Below are 16,792 nucleotides of genomic sequence, written 5' to 3' on the forward strand. Positions count from 1 at the left end.
CAAGTTGAGGTAGGTGAGCTGCATCACCCATATGGTTCATTTCCAATGAATTTTGGTCCAATGAGCTACTTGTTAACCTTTCTATAGAACAGTCTAAATCCCTCTTTGGTAGGGTAGATGAAAATTTAATTAAATGGAATAAAGAAAATAAGATACCATACATCTAGTCATTTTCTCGAGTGACAATAACCCGTTTCTAATGCGTTTGATTCTTTTTTAGTCAATCTGTTACATGACAAAAAAACCATCAGATACAACAAACTTAATGTAGTTTTCCAAATGAGCAAACAATAACAAGCTTGGTCTATAGTTCTCCTATGACCTCAACATCTTGGACATCACCAACTTGTGTACTCCACACTTACGTGTGAAGTAATGCATGAGAGAGACGAACTTGTATTGGGGCGCCCAATGATGTAGGCTCTATGGCAGGGGTGGTCCTAGGACCTTCTATTGGAGTTCGTAGCAAATTTCTAACTTTACTTGTATTGGGGTGCTCAATGATGTAGGCTCTATAGCAGGGGTGGTCGTAGGACCTTCTATTGGAGTTCGACAGTTCGCGCACACCGCCTCTGGATGCGGTTTCCTGCGGTTTTGGCCGCAGTGTGGTGAGTTATGGCCGCGTCTCGTGATTGGCTGTTGCTTCTTTTGACAGTTGAACGGTCCTTCGCGCAGTTATTTTTTTATAAATTCACCCTATATATACTTATCATTACTTATAAAATTTTCACAATAATTTCTTATCTTTTTACTATCTCTTCCTCAAAATTTTTATTTTCAAAATGTCTTCTTCCAAAAGACCTACAAAAAAAACACATCCGCTAGAAACACCGCAACCCCAATACCTTCATTTGATCAACCCATTTTTTCACCTCTGTATTACCACTATGGCGGTATACTTCCGTATTTTCCACAACCACTATCACAACCCTACACAGATTTTAATCCATTTGATTTTTTGTCTCAACCCGAGTTTGTTCAACAAACACAAACACAACCATAAACGGTCGTTTCTGATTCCGAACCGGAATTCGTTAAAGAAACTCAACGCACTCGAGCAGCAACTAAAAGAAAAGATAAGGCGGAGGCTAAATGTTGGGAACCCCTAGAAGTGTTAGTGTTGGCACAATCTTGGATCGATATTTCAGAAGATATGAAGATTGGAAAGACCAAAAGCATGATCGTTTTTGGTTTCGCGTTTTACATAGGTTCCATAAAGAAATGAACCGTGGAGAATACCGTTCAAAACATCAAGTGTACTCGAAATGGGGAAATATGAACAAAGAAATCATGTTGTTTAATGATTTGTATACCAACATGAAACATCAATGAAAAAGTAGAGAAAACGATGATGTGATTTTGAAGAAAGCGGTGAAAGTGTATCAAAAAGAAAACCTGAAAGCTTTCAAGTTTCTTGAAGTTTGAAATTTTGTGAAAGATAACAAGAAATTGCAAAACAGCAAAACATCAGACAAGCATATCGACAGTGGTTCAAAACGCAGCAGAACATCTGAGTCCGATCACACTACATTAGATGCTCGTGTTCAGTTCGATCTGAACGAAGTGGAACCTGTTCCAGTTTCACCACCTTCCCGACCAATGGGAAGAGACAAAGCAAAAAGCAAAGACAAAGGCAAAACGTCGGATTCAGATAAGTTGAAAGGAATGGGGGCCGACATGAAGGGTATAAAAGATAGAAGGGACAAGATTTTGCAAATTTTTTGAAAGAGAGCTTCGGAAACAAAGGGAAAGCAACATGACAATACTAGCTTGGACACGTCGAATATGACTGGGGACGAGCTACAAGTTATTTTGGCGATGAAGGAGGAAGTGGAAAAACGTTACACAAATCGTGGCTAACTTCTAGTTTTTTTTTTCAAGTTTTTAATCGTTTGGTGTTTTTTTTTTAAGTTGTAGTTTTATGTTTCTATTTTGCTTTTCTAAATTTTTAGGTTTTTTTAAGTTAAGCAATGTATGATATTTTTTTTTAATTAATGAAATATTATCTTTTTAAAAAAAATAAAGATTTTATCCAATAAAAAAATAAACCCAAGTAATGCAATGTAATATTTTATTTTTATTAAAAATGAAATTTTATTTGATTAAATTATTAAAAAAAAAAGTGTGGCACCGCTCCTTGGGTGTGACAAAAAACCACACTTATGTGGTAAAAAATGATGTGACACACATGTGGCAGTGAAGGGAGTGCGGTTTCGGTGACACCACTCCCTCCAGCCTTAGTTACCTTGCCATATCTATTTATGGGTGATACTGTATTTTAGCTTTGTCTCGATTTTAGCCCATATGCAACATGTGACCAACAAGTTTTGCATCATGTTTTGATGTAATAGCTTGGGAAAGTTTATGCAATTTATGTATGGTTCCGATATCCTACAATATGTAGGATAAAGTAACATAAACAAAACATCAACAAAACTCGAAACTAATCCATCATTAATAAGAATTTCATAGAGATGCATAAGCAAAAACACCAACTTCCTATCTAGAAACAGATGAATTACTACACTTCTCGCCTGTAAACCCCAACCCTCAATTCATCGCAAAAATCATTAATAAATACAAAATGCATCCTTTTCCTAGTTGGGATACATTGGAGACAACAAAAGGTGTCACTCCCGATTCTCTTCCTTGATTTTCTGCAACCATCAGCTAACAACTGATCTGTGTATATCTCAAGAAAACAAATTTTTGATCTCATCTCAAAGCAGCCATACCACAAGGACCCTCTTGTGCATTCCCACCAAAAGTTGTCGCTCCCGACATATAGAATCGAATGCTTACAAAACTACAAGTCACACTTAAGTTAAATATTTGGGATTACAGTTGCCACTTGTACAACTAAAAAAAAACACAAGAGGGGATTGATTGATATTTTAATGGTTTCGTGTATCTAATCTAATATGATTTTTATTAAATTGTTTACTTAGTTATAGTATATTTGATTTTGACTACTTGTTACGTTAATAAAATTCCAGAACAACTTGATAAACATGATAGATGAATCTTAATGATGGAAACAAATAAATAACTTTGGCTAAATTGTTTATTCTAATGTCAATGATTATTAAATGCATGTACATCAAAATGTTAGCTTTTTAGTTAAAAAGCATATCATTAATAAGTAAAATATAGATACATATATAACATTAATAAGTAAAATATCATTAAAGTTGAATAATTATTTGGCTCCAAGTGGTTGCAATTTTGTGTGGGATTATAAAAATAAATTACAAAAATATTATGTAAATAAATGAAGAAGTTGTTTAGAAAATTGAGAACGTGAGAGAATAGAGATATATAGAGATATGCGTGGTATGAATGGCTCCAATATAAAAATTCTACATTCCATATTAAAAAATCATTTCTTTTCAAAAATCATTATCCCTTTTGCTTATAAAATAATAAATAAATTATATGTGAAGGTACCTCCTTTTTATCATCTAAAAAAAATTATAATTTCATAATAAAATGTTTAGCTACATTATGTTCTACGTTTTTAATCAATTGAAAAATCCGGTTACTAAAAAACAGATACTAAATTTTGTTAATCAATATTTTATTTGATGGTAAATCAATCAAATTTGTTTTTGAACGGGTAATTCTTAATTTATTAGTGTATTAGAATCAGAATAATAAATTAAAAAAGCTATTAAAACTTTTGCAAAGATGTGGATGAAAATAAAAGAAAAATAGAAAATATGGGTTTTTATTTTTTTTAATAGGAGATGAATGATATGTCATCAAATAAAAGTTCCATAAAAGAGCAAATGCAACAGATAAAATGGACTGGCAGCCTTCAATCATCATGCCCCCACCTTTTTTAATTATTATTTTTGAAAATAATTAAATTTAAAACCAAAAATACGGGAAAACTTCCCTGTTACCTACACCGCTTTTTGCTAATTCCATCGCCCACTGTTCACCGGACAGCTGTCCTCGAGGACTGGGATCAACCAAAACTGCCTTCATGAACTCTTTTCACTACAAAATAAAAAGTTGCATTATACACCCTCCACTTTCACTCATTCACCATTCAAACCTTGTACTTATTGCTGCAAATGTGTTTTTTGGTTTTATGAGTTGTTATTCCTAACAAAAATATACACATCTGAAAACAACTTGCAACGAAATAATCTCTGTTTCTACAAGAAACCTAATGTAGGCCAACCAACTCACCCGAGTGATTTGTTAAGACACCTAATGTTATGATGAAGAAGTAGACATTTGATAAAATGAATATTTTTTAATTAATTGGCACTTGTTTTATTTTTTTATTTTGCCTAAAAGAACCCTTCTGATTTAATCATTTCTCACATTTTGTTTGTCACAATAGATGAGGTTGGATTCAAAATAATTTACTTGTATTGCATAAGCAATTTTATAAAGAAAACACAGGCACCACGCCACCACCTTTTGACATTATCAAAAAGGACCAAGTAAAGTAACTTATATATACATTTTCATGTAATTTAAATGTTTTAAATTTAGATATATTATATGAATGTGCGAATTGACATAAGATATAAATTTATTCAAACCTCAAAGATTTATTTCCAGTAATCCAAACCAAATCACACCATATTAACCGCAAAAAATATCATGTGGCAGGTAAATATGTATCGAATAGTTTGTAGATCCATAAATTGATTACTTAGCAAAAAAGACACCATATATGAGTAAAACTACAATTAAATAAAGAAAAATTAAATATCTTCCTATTTTTTATTCATTCCATCCTCATACCACTTTTAGATGATGACAAATGTAATAAAAAAATTATTAATTTTATTAAGTACGACAAGTATCAAAATCTTAAATGTATATGAACATAATAGAAAGAAAAAGTCTCTTAAATAAAACCTGATGTAGCCATTGATATACTCAAATATAGATATGTTATCGTGTCACATCGAGCCAGCTTAACTATGTCATGGAGTAAGAAGACAAAAAAAGTATCATACCTTATGTGGTTTTATAGATGTTAAAAAACTCAAAGCTTAGAGGCCCCAAACTTACAATCAATAAATTGTCATTTTCTTGGTGTAATAAAGTGACATTGACCAATATGTAAGAGATCCCAAACTTAGAGGTCATTTTTGGACACATCCAATTTTCATACTAAAACAAACGACGACGTACGAAGGTGTACAACTAACAGAAAAAACCCAAAAGAAACTTCGGTTCCCGAGTCAACTCTCTCCTTTCACGCCTTATTTGACCGAGTCACGAAATCGGACGACGCCGATTCTCTCTTTTATGCTTTCTTTCACACACCCCAAATCGTGTGTGCGAGAGAAAGTTGGAGAGAAGGAAAGTGTAAATCTTCATCACAATTTCAGTAGCCGAATAATCTCTTCACAATTCGGCTCATCGATTTCATCTCAATTTCCATTTTGATGGTTATTTTTAGGGTTTTGAGAGAGTTTTAATTTTGGGTTTTGGTTCGAGGGTTTGTGAAAATTCAACAAGATGATGATATCGAGAGGGTTGTTTGGGTGGTCCCCACCACACATACAGCCTTTAACGCCGGTATCGGAGGTTTCAGAGCCGCCAGAGTCTCCGTCGCCTTACATGGACATAAGTAACGATGCTTTACCTGTTGAAGCTGAAGAGGAAATGGAGGAGACAGAGGAGATCGAGCCGCCTCCAGCTGCTGTACCGTTCTCCAAGCTGTTTGTGTGTGCTGATAGATTAGATTGGGTGCTTATGGTGGTTGGATCGATTGCTGCGGCGGCGCATGGGACAGCACTGGTTGTTTACTTGCATTACTTTGCCAAAATTGTTCAGTTGTTAGGTCACGGCGAGGAGAACCCGGATTTGCTTTTTGATAGGTTCAAAGAGGTAAGTTGATTTTAATTTGAAAGTTATTTACCATTTTACTTGGCTAGTTTTTATACCTGAGTTATAACTTAGAAGTACCGATTCTGCTGTTTTTTTAATTTGTAATCCGTTTTATTCTCACAATAGTAAAGAAGTAAAATAACATTGAAGAAATTCTTCCTTTAAACTTTCTAGAAATCTTGTGACCTCTAATAGTGGCTGTCATGATGGTAAGCTGTCATTAAAAACGGCAAATGATAATGGAAAAAGTAGCACCATGTCATTTTTAGTGCTCATTTTGGTCCAGAATTAAGAAATATATTCTGGACCAGTAAGTAATTGACTTCTCCTGAAAATTGAGTAACTAGTGATGCCAATAATGTTGATTTTTTTTAGAATGAGGGAAGTTTAATGTGGCTTTTATGAGGTTTAGTGATCAAATATGCATGGTGAAGGGATCACCAAGCTACTACCTCCTTACAAACTGATGGAGTATTAACATAAGAAGTTATGTAATGATGTCATTATAGATGAAAAATCCGTACGGAATTACCAGAAACTTTAGTTTTATATTCATTGTAGTAATGTAGTATTAGAAGGTAATACTATCATGATTTGTCTATGATGGTTTTCTTAGGAGATTGATAGTACCACTGGTTATTTTAGTCATGGAAAGCTTTATACCGGGGATTAAAGACAATTAATGTGGACTGTAACAAAAAGTAGATGAGATGTTATTTGCTAATAGTATCTTTACATTCTGTAGAATTAGGTAGTTAATGGTGCATTTGAAGTTCAAGATCTAGGTATATTGAAAGCTAGGGAATGGTGTTTAGCAGTGCATCCTAGAGGCTAGCGAATGGCAACCCTTGCTTAGTGGTAGAAGAGAATTTAAGCTGTCATATTAGTTATCTTGTGAATGATGAGGAGGGGTTGATAGTAAATAGATACAATTTAGATTTTTAGGTAGAAGAGAAGAAGAAAAGCATAGTTAAAGCATTAGTTAGTTCATATACTTATGAGACAATTGGATTCTTTTTCGCCACAAGTGACATTCTTTTACAATATTTGCAGCTTGCCCTCACCCTTGTTTATATTGCTGGTGGTGTTTTTGCTGCTGGTTGGATAGGTAAATACTCTAAATTCTAATCAGATAGTTCCATCTCTCTTTCACTTTTACTTAAATGATTCTCATTATCAGCTGTCGTTTGTAATTACTTTTGCATTCAGAGGTTTCATGTTGGATTCTTACGGGAGAAAGGCAGACAGCTGTTATCAGGTCAAGATACGTGCAAGTACTACTTAATCAAGATATGAGTTTCTTTGATACTTATGGAAACAATGGAGACATTGTGAGCCAAGTATTAAGTGATGTATTACTTATCCAATCTGCCCTTAGTGAAAAAGTAGGTCCACAATTATTTTCTTATTGCAATTAGTACATAGTCCCTTGATTTATCTGATTAGTTTTATTGTTGCAGGTTGGAAATTATATTCATAACATGGCTACATTCTTCAGTGGCCTTGCAATTGGATTCCTCAACTGTTGGCAAATTGCAGGCCTCACTTTGTTAACTGGTCCCTTTATTGTGGCTGCAGGAGGAATATCAAATATATTTCTCCATAGACTTGCTGAGAATATTCAAGATGCATATGCTGAAGCAGCAAGTGTTGCTGAACAGGTTTCTTCATTTCCCCTTTGGTCAACTAAAAGTAACTTAAAAATTGTTAGTTGTAATATTATAACATTTTTTTTTTTTTTTTTTTTTTTTTTTTTTTTTTTTTTTTTTAAATTTGCAGGCTGTTTCATATGTTAGGACATTGTATGCTTTTACAAACGAAACATTAGCCAAATATTCCTATGCAGCTTCACTACAAGCTACTTTAAGATATGGTATATTGATAAGTCTTGTACAAGGACTTGGACTTGGATTCACATATGGCCTTGCAATTTGCTCTTGTGCTTTGCAACTTTATGTTGGAAGGTTTTTGGTTACACATAGACATGCTCATGGTGGAGAAATTGTAACTGCTCTTTTTGCTATCATTTTAAGTGGCCTGTAAGTTTCTTGAAAATCTTTTTTTGTTACCCCTTTTTTTTTTACTTTCATTCTGACATTTGGTTTCCACAGTGGGCTGAATCAAGCTGCAACTAATTTCTACTCATTTGAGCAAGGAAGAATCGCTGCATATCGGCTTTTTGAAATGATTAGCCGATCATCTTCTTCTGTTGATCATGATGGAAACACTCTTTCTTCTGTTCAAGGGAATATCGAATTCCGGAATGTGTATTTCAGTTACTTGTCGCGTCCTGAAATTCCTATCTTAAGTGGATTTTACCTAACTGTCCCTGCCAAAAAAACAGTGGCACTTGTGGGAAGAAACGGGTCTGGTAAAAGTAGTATTATACCCCTCATGGAACGGTTCTATGATCCTACTTTAGGTATCAAAATTTGCATAATTTCTAAATTATGATATTAATTTTTTTTTGCATATATAACAAAACCCTTGATTTCTTTTATCTACTGTTGTTCAGGTGAAGTTCTTTTGGATGGTGAGAATATCAAGAATCTGAAATTGGAATGGCTGAGAAGTCAAATTGGCTTAGTCACTCAAGAACCTGCTTTATTAAGCTTGAGTATAAGAGACAATATTGCTTATGGTAGAGATGCCACAACACTTCAAATAGAAGATGCTGCTAAAATTGCGCATGCACATACGTTTATCACCTCACTAGAGAAAGGATACGACACACAGGTAGAATTCTAAAGTCTAAGGACTAAAAATGTGATTCTATCACTTAAAATTCCTTAACAGAACATTTGTATACTTTCAGGTAGGTAGGGCTGGTTTATCATTAACAGAAGAACAGAAAATAAGACTTTCTGTTGCAAGGGCGGTTCTTTCAAATCCTTCTATTCTTCTTCTTGATGAAGTGACTGGTGGACTTGACTTTGAAGCTGAAAGATCTGTTCAAGAGGCTCTTGATCTTCTTATGTTAGGTCGTTCAACCATCATAATTGCTCGTAGACTTTGTCTAATAAGAAACTCTGACTTCATAGCTGTAATGGAAGATGGTCAGTTAATGGAGGTCGGGACCCACGATGAACTAATAGCCTCAGATGGGTTATATGCAGAACTTTTAAGATGTGAAGAAGCAGCTAAACTCCCAAGAAGGTAAACACCACCCAACCCCAATAACAAATTAACAATATTCTTTTGTTTTTTTGTGATTAATTTTTAATGGTTTGAATATTTGTTTATAGGATGCCAATGAGAACATACAATGAGACTCAAGCATTCCAAATAGAAAAAGATTCTACAGATAACTATCAAGAATCATCATCTCCAAAATTTGCAAAATCGCCATCACTTCAACGAGCTTCAAACTTACATGGAACAAGGCCCGATTCAGCTTACGGGTCACACGAATCACCAAGAAACCCGAGCCCTGCAGAAAAAGAAAACGGATTATCCATGGATGGAACAAACAAAGAACCATCAATCAAAAGACAAGACAGTTTTGAAAAAAGATTACCCGAATTACCAAAAATCGATGTTCATGCTATCCGTAGACAACCATCAAACGGGTCAAACCCGGAATCCCCCATTTCACCATTGTTGACCTCCGACCCGCAAAGCGAACGCTCACATTCACAAACCTTCAGTCGACCTAATAATGCTCTTGAAAAGCCAATTAGAGTACAACAAGCAGTAAAGGAAAAACAAAAAAAGAAAGAACCATCAATTTGGAGACTTGTGGAATTAAGTTTGGCCGAATGGCTTTATGCTGTTTTAGGAAGCACGGGTGCTGCTATATTCGGTTCTTTCAACCCTCTTCTCGCTTATGTCATCGCACTCATTGTCACAGCTTATTATCGAAACGAAAACGACAGAAGACACAAAATACACGATGAAGTTGACAAGTGGTGCTTAATCATCGCCTGCATGGGTGTTGTCACTGTAATCGCAAACTTCTTACAACACTTTTACTTCGGTATCATGGGGGAGAAAATGACTGAACGAGTTAGGAGAATGATGTTTTCTGGTTAGTAACTTTTTTTTAGGAAGTAATTTTTGACCAATGAGTGTAAATTATAAATACTAATTTGTTTCTTTTATAATTTTCAGCAATGCTTCGAAATGAAGTTGGATGGTTTGATGAAGAAGAGAATAGTGCAGACACGTTGTCCATGCGATTAGCAAACGATGCAACATTTGTGAGAGCAGCTTTTAGCAACCGACTTTCTATACTCATACAAGATAGTGCAGCTGTTATGGTTGCAATATTAATCGGAATGCTTCTCCATTGGCGATTAGCACTTGTAGCATTAGCCACATTGCCTGTTCTTACCCTATCCGCCATTGCTCAGGTTTTTGCTTAATCTTTTCCTTGTCAAATTATCAAATATAACAATGTGTGTATTTATATCTTATATGTTAATTTGAATTACAGAAACTATGGTTAGCGGGATTTTCAAAGGGGATACAGGAGATGCACAGGAAAGCATCATTGGTTCTTGAAGATGCTGTTAGAAATATATACACAGTGGTGGCATTCTGTGCTGGCAACAAAGTTATGGAGCTTTACAGATTACAACTACGCAAGATATTCTATCAGAGCTTCTTTCATGGCATGGCTATTGGTTTTGCTTTTGGGTTTTCACAGTTTCTTCTTTTCGCATGCAATGCCCTTCTTCTCTGGTACACCGCAATCTGTGTCAAGAACAATTACATGGATCTCCCAACCGCTCTCAAAGAGTACATGGTTTTCTCTTTTGCCACTTTTGCCCTTGTGGAGCCTTTCGGTTTGGCGCCTTACATTCTCAAAAGAAGAAAGTCTTTGATATCCGTATTTGAAATCATCGATAGAGTACCCAAAATTGATCCCGATGATACTTCCGCTTTGAAACCACCAAATGTATACGGATCCATCGAGTTGAAAAGCGTCGACTTTTCCTACCCGACCCGCCCGGAGATTCTCGTACTGAGTAACTTCAGTCTGAAGGTGACCGGCGGGCAGACGGTGGCAGTGGTTGGCGTTTCGGGATCCGGAAAAAGCACGATAATTTCACTGATCGAGAGATTTTACGACCCGGTTGCCGGACAGATTATGCTGGATGGACGCGATTTGAAACAGTTTAATGTAAGATGGTTGAGAAATCACCTTGGTGTAGTCCAACAAGAACCGATTATTTTCTCAACAACAATTCGTGAAAATATAATATACGCGAGACACAACGCGAGTGAAGCTGAAATCAAAGAAGCTGCAAGAATAGCAAACGCGCATCATTTCATCAGCAACTTGCCACACGGGTACGATACACATGTTGGGATGAGGGGGGTGGATCTAACCCCGGGACAGAAGCAGAGGATCGCGATCGCCAGGGTTATTTTAAAGAACGCACCGATTTTGTTACTGGACGAGGCGAGCTCGTCGATTGAATCGGAATCGAGTCGCGTGGTTCAGGAGGCTCTTGATACTTTAGTCATGGGGAACAAAACCACTATTTTGATAGCTCATAGAGCTGTAATGATGAAACATGTGGACAACATTGTGGTTCTTAATGGTGGTAGGATTGTTGAGGAAGGGTCCCATGACTCTTTAATGGGGAAAAACGGTTTGTATGTACGGTTAATGCAACCACATTTTGGAAAGGGGATTCGTCAGCATAGACTTGTGTAGATGTGTGGGTTTCGTGATTCGTGATTGATGAATTCAACAAAATGGATATGGATATATACATGCACATTGTTAAATTTATTATTTGTAATGTCATCCGTCTTCGGTTCTGAAAGAGCTTACAGATGGAACGTGAAGAGTGGCGGGAGTTGGCGGCGGCGGCGGCGGCGGTGGTGGTGGATATAGCATTTACACTTGGGGTAGTTTGTTAGGACAGGTCAGATTGCATATTCGTTCGGAGGCAGGTTAGAATCTTGCTGTCTCTCCATGATATATTGATTTGTGTTGATGATAGAGTTTAGTGTCGAGGTGTTTGTTTGCTTTTTTTTTTTCTTTTCTATTTTTGTCAGTGTGATTCTGTTTCTATCGTCGGACTTTTTTTTGTACATTTGTATATTTTTTCGAATTTGATGAGGCTTACAAAGGATTAAGTAAACGTATTTATTGTAATCCTTCTGTATATAAAGAGGTTTAGATTGATTGAATTTTTAATTTTTTTTTCTGTTACTGCTTGTATGCTGCTTTAAGAGTACATTAGGCTTTGTGTATTGTACTTTGGAAAACTAAATATACTGAGGATATCACTCAATATCAGATATCGAGCACCTTGAATGAGTCCGCCACCACTTTAAGCTGGTTTCTCACTCTTCTCCATCTTCGCTCATTTGCTCCAACAATTAGCGTGTAGTATCTCCCTGTTTGCATGAATCATTGTTTGTGAGTCTCAGTTCAATGCATTTGGATGTCAAATACAGTAAGTAATTTACAGTCTGTTCTGTTATGTCATGTCATATTCGGTTCGGTGTTGTCTTACCATTGCCGACTGCTATGGTTGCGAAGGCTGCACGGGAGAAGTTTGGAGATGTTAGCGTGTACTCAAAGGTGTAATATCTTTTACCATCTGTGGTCCTCTGCATTTATAGGCCATAGATTAGAATAAACGTATGTACTAATAATGTACATGTGTCATGATTTGAGAAAAAGGATCAGACCTCTTGCATATCAAATACATCCGGGACTTGAGTTGGTGTGGAGTAAACATGCTTCACCAAGTTGGCTACAACCTTCTCGATGGGACCCATATCCTGGATGTCTGTTTTATCGGTTGGTATGAAACTAAGCCTCACATTTTGTAGTTGCAAATATCGATCTTTGAATGCTGAATCATGTCCTCTAAAATCAAATTCCTGAAAAATTGGATCATAAAAATCTCGGCTTCTGAAAAAGATAAACATCAAGGTCGCAAGGCTTATAATATAACTCACCCTCCAATCTGAGGGATAATAATAGGAATAACCATCTTGTAAGTCAACAAATTCATCATAGTTTGCTGGTTTCTCTGTGAACATCAACAATGCAATAGTTTGTCTGTGTAAGACTAATAAAAGCATGGAATCACAATAGAATGAAATGATACATTTTATAAAATTTTCCATTCCATTTCCAAAGATGCATTATTTAGAATTTTTATTTTCATACAAAATTATATGAAATAGATTGGGGTATATATGAAAAATGATAAACCTTGAGCCAATAGAAGTTTTGTAGGCAATAAACTTGAAGCTCCAACTCCTATTAGTAGTGATCTTCTCTTGCAATTTCCTGATGCTGTTTTACATAATTTTCATGCTTAAACGACTCTAAAATTTTCAGTTCACAAAAGCTCAACTTGTTAAAAAAAAAAAACAATGGCAGATGAATACATTATAAAAAGAGAGATAATACGTGAAGTGTTGTTTAATTCACAGAGAATAAACATTTCAAAGAACCATAAAAAGCTTACTTTGTTGATCAAGAGATGAATCTTTTGAGGTTGCAATGATGGTTGGCCAAGAACATGAAGAACAAGAAGGCTTCAATGGTAGATTCAACTGCAAAACAAAAATAAAGTGATTGGAATTATATTCAAAACACGAAAAATAAAAATAATAAATGGAAACGGACCCTTGTGGATAAGGTAGGCGATGAGAATGGAAGTGATGAAACCGCCATTGTTGTGCTGTTTGGAAGAAGGCGTTTGTTACATTTCCATGGCAGCAGGCAGCAGTTACTTAATTTATTCGAGTTGATGAAAGGATATTACATGTGTGGATACTGAGTCCAGTTTGTGTCTGGTTGGGGGTCTTTTGGATTAGACTTGTATTTATTTATTTTTTAATTATTTGTGTGTGTGTGTGTAATGGTTGGTAAATTGTAGGGTAAATTGCGACACCGAGTAACAAATGTGATATGTGGTCCAAGTTTTCCTTTTTTCTTTTTCTTGTTTTTTCCTAAATTTTCATATATATATATATATATATATATATATATATATATATATATATATATATATATATATATATATATATATATTCTCCTAGTAATCACTAAAAAACATAAAAGAATCATTAAGCCTTCAAGTTTGTTTGTTTGTTTTTTTCCTCGGTAGTTCAAATATACATAAGAAAACCATCAAACCTTAATTTATAGTAAATTATATTATTCGTCCATTTGGCATGAAAAATTATGTCCATAAAAGAATTATTTACGACGGTTGCAAAATTGTAAACATTTTGTATGATTTTGTGGAATATTGGAAAATGATCCAAATTTTGGGCATTTGCCGACCATCATGGTTGAAATGGGACAAAAGTTATTCACAATACATTGAACTCCATAAACTTTGAATATTATTATTTTTTTTACATTTCATATAACGTTATCATTTTTTTTCCTATAATGCATTAAACTCTACAAAGTTCAATAGAAAATTAAAAAAACTAATTTATAGTATATATTTAAGAATTAAAAACTTTCATTTTTTCCATTGAATAGTTGAATGGTCATTAACTCCAAATCCATTGAATACCAATGTGACATCTCACTATGTTAAAGTTTAATTCATTAAATGACAAATAAACTTGTCATTTCATTCAACTCTCTCATTGAACTCATCATTATGATGCTTTAAAGAATGCATATTGCAATGGGGCATAAAGTGTTCCAAACTCTTAACTTTTCAGACAATATACTTTTCCAGAAACATAGGCATGTTTTATCTGAAATGATTCATTTTGAACACATAATTTGGTCTGAAACTTTAGAGCGCACAAATTTATGCACCTTTTTATGTGGGTTGTGGACTTAATATTTTGACAATCTTATTTTAAGCACTTTCGATATAGTTTATATGTAGCAAAACAATTACCCATATAGAAAAAGATGGCTTTGATCAATTTGACTCCTTTCACTATTGGTTGTGTGGCAATATTTATTTTTAATACAACATTAGTTTGTAGTTTTAGTTTAATTATTTGTTGTGATTGATAGTCCAAAAATTTATAAATTTAGATTTTTTAATTTGTTTGTGGTTACTGATCTTAATAGACACTGCCCCCTTATATGGAATTACTTAGGAACCACGTGCTTAGAAATTTACATAGACGAAATTTACCACGTTGTGCCCTAGCTATCATTCATGCATTGTGTAACATCCTAATGCTCAAGTATGAAATTTTAATCTTTAGTCATGTTTTTCTTTGGCAACTCGACGAGTTGGAAGGCCTCAACTCGTCGTGTTGAAGTGATTTTGGCCGCAGATATTAATGGGCCAACTCGGCGAGTTGAGGAGCCTCAACTCGACGAGTTGGCAGCTGATTATGAAACCCTAATTTTTAAGGTGTTGCACCCTATTTAAAGACATTATACCCTTTTGGATGGCCTCCTTACCAGTCCCCTCTGTCCAGAAACCGTAGTTTCGTGCATCCTCTCTCCTATTTGAGCGTGAGTGAGCTTGAAGAGTGATTTCTTGGTGTTCTCTTGAAGGAGCTTGAAGTTTGAGGTGACTTGACTGAAAGGAAGGCTTTATATTAGATCCAAAACCTCCTCTTTTGTTGCAGTCATTTTGAGATATAAAGTCGACACCTGGCTTGTTTACTTCTAAGATCTCTTCCTTGGATAGATTATTGGGATTTTTGGATCATTTATGGATTGTTCATGGGTTGAGCTTTTCATGGATTGTCACCTTAGATCTGGCCATTTTGTGGCATCTTTTGGCTTAAAGTTGCAAACTTTATTAGGTTCAAGGCCTCATCCATGCATTAAGTTCTCTATTAAGCCTTGTATGAGTTCTATAGCTTCTTTTGACATGCATGAACGTAAAGTTGGAAACTTTACGTGGTATTCCAGTCCCATAGAACCAGATCTGTATCTTAAAGCATTAGATTCGATGAAAAAGGGTTGAATGTGTTAAGACTGGGAAAACTCGGTGAGTTGGCTAGGGTTTTCCCGATCTTCTGTGTAATGTGGGAACTCGACAAGTCTGTGGGTGCACTCGATGAGTTGGGTCAACATGGACTGTTGACCTTGACCGTTGACTTTGACTTTGACTTTGACCATGGTTGACCAAGTTTGACTGTTAAGGACATTTCGAGTAATTCGGAGTTTGATAGAAATGGTCACATGGTGATTGTAGGCATTTAAGTCCGGAGCTGAGATTTGGAGTGGGATCTTATCAGTTCAACACTACTTGTGAGGTGAGTTTTTCTCACTGTACTTGCGGGTCGAAGGCACCAATGTCGGCCCTTGGATTAATAACTTGTTGTACATGTTATGCTATAGTGACCTGATAGATCAGTACCCTGGTAGTTAGGATGATGCTATGCTTTGTGATTTGTAAGACCTGTTTATTTGTTTGCTAGCTTGTTAATAGTATGGTTATATGTATTATGTGCATATGATTGGTTGGTGGCTGAGGCTTCACTGCTTTGTGCGTAAGCCAGCAGGCCGGGGCATTCCAACCCGATGGTTGAGGGCCTAGGGTATTCCATCTTGAGGATGATTGGAACCATAGTATGTTGGCATTCCAACCCGGTGGTTGAGGGGCCTGGGGTATTCCAACCTGATGGATGATTGGACCCATAATATGTTGACATTCTAACCCGATGGTTGAGGGGCTTGGGGTATTCCAACCCGATGGTTGATTGGACCCATAGTATGTTGGCATTCCAACCCGATGGTTGAGGGGCCTGGGGTATTCCCACCCGATGGTTGATTGGGCCCATAGTATGCTGTTATTATATTTGTGCTATTTGTTATGTATTGGTATTTTGGGGGAACTCACTAAGCTTTGGGCTTACAGTTTTGGATTATGTTTCAGGTACTTCAGAGGATCGCGGGAAGGCGAAGGCGTGATCGTGCACCTCCTCAAATTTTGTTTTACGATTTTGGGATTTCTATGATGTGAAACTTATTTTGAAAACAATTTGTAAACAATGATGGTTTGCAGTT

The 16,792-nt window shown here is 35.7% G+C and overlaps 2 protein-coding genes across 2 annotated transcripts; one reads left to right on the forward strand and one right to left on the reverse strand.

Annotated features, from left to right (window-relative positions):
- The first annotated feature begins 5,208 nt into the window (after positions 1-5,208).
- On the forward strand, positions 5,209-12,026 carry ABCB6 (P-glycoprotein 6). The gene is made up of 11 exons (XM_079080711.1): positions 5,209-5,862; positions 6,916-6,970; positions 7,072-7,247; positions 7,323-7,523; positions 7,642-7,901; positions 7,974-8,284; positions 8,378-8,598; positions 8,678-9,018; positions 9,108-9,889; positions 9,973-10,214; positions 10,298-12,026. Exons 1-11 carry the CDS (start codon positions 5,491-5,493, stop codon positions 11,525-11,527), a joined length of 4,191 nt encoding a protein of 1,396 aa, XP_078936837.1. The 5' UTR covers positions 5,209-5,490; the 3' UTR covers positions 11,528-12,026.
- PNSL1 (PsbP-like protein 2) lies at positions 12,001-13,649 on the reverse strand. Its single transcript, XM_079080712.1, has 7 exons — positions 13,469-13,649; positions 13,308-13,395; positions 13,049-13,132; positions 12,790-12,863; positions 12,517-12,711; positions 12,339-12,435; positions 12,001-12,219 (listed from the first exon to the last, which is right to left on the reverse strand). Exons 1-7 carry the CDS (start codon positions 13,514-13,516, stop codon positions 12,116-12,118), a joined length of 690 nt encoding a protein of 229 aa, XP_078936838.1. The 5' UTR covers positions 13,517-13,649; the 3' UTR covers positions 12,001-12,115.
- Positions 13,650-16,792: the final 3,143 nt, after the last annotated feature.

This window comes from Lactuca virosa, chromosome 2, assembly GCF_052849685.1.
Source record: "Lactuca virosa cultivar CGN04683 chromosome 2, Lactuca_virosa_CGN04683_v6, whole genome shotgun sequence".
Taxonomy (NCBI): domain Eukaryota; kingdom Viridiplantae; phylum Streptophyta; class Magnoliopsida; order Asterales; family Asteraceae; genus Lactuca; species Lactuca virosa.

Excerpts from the sequence above, each read along its gene's own strand:
- ABCB6 (XM_079080711.1), top strand. The coding sequence starts at position 5,491 with ATGATGATATCGAGAGGGTTGTTTGGGTGGTCCCCACCACACATACAG. Across the intron at positions 7,902-7,973 it reads GCTATCATTTTAAGTGGCCT|TGGGCTGAATCAAGCTGCAA; the intron begins GTAAGTTTCTTG and ends TGGTTTCCACAG. Across the intron at positions 8,599-8,677 it reads AGAAAGGATACGACACACAG|GTAGGTAGGGCTGGTTTATC; the intron begins GTAGAATTCTAA and ends GTATACTTTCAG.
- PNSL1 (XM_079080712.1), bottom strand. The coding sequence starts at position 13,516 with ATGGCGGTTTCATCACTTCCATTCTCATCGCCTACCTTATCCACAAGG. Across the intron at positions 13,396-13,468 it reads CGCCTACCTTATCCACAAGG|TTGAATCTACCATTGAAGCC; the intron begins GTCCGTTTCCAT and ends TTTGTTTTGCAG. Across the intron at positions 12,436-12,516 it reads ATGTATTTGATATGCAAGAG|AGGACCACAGATGGTAAAAG; the intron begins GTCTGATCCTTT and ends CTATAAATGCAG.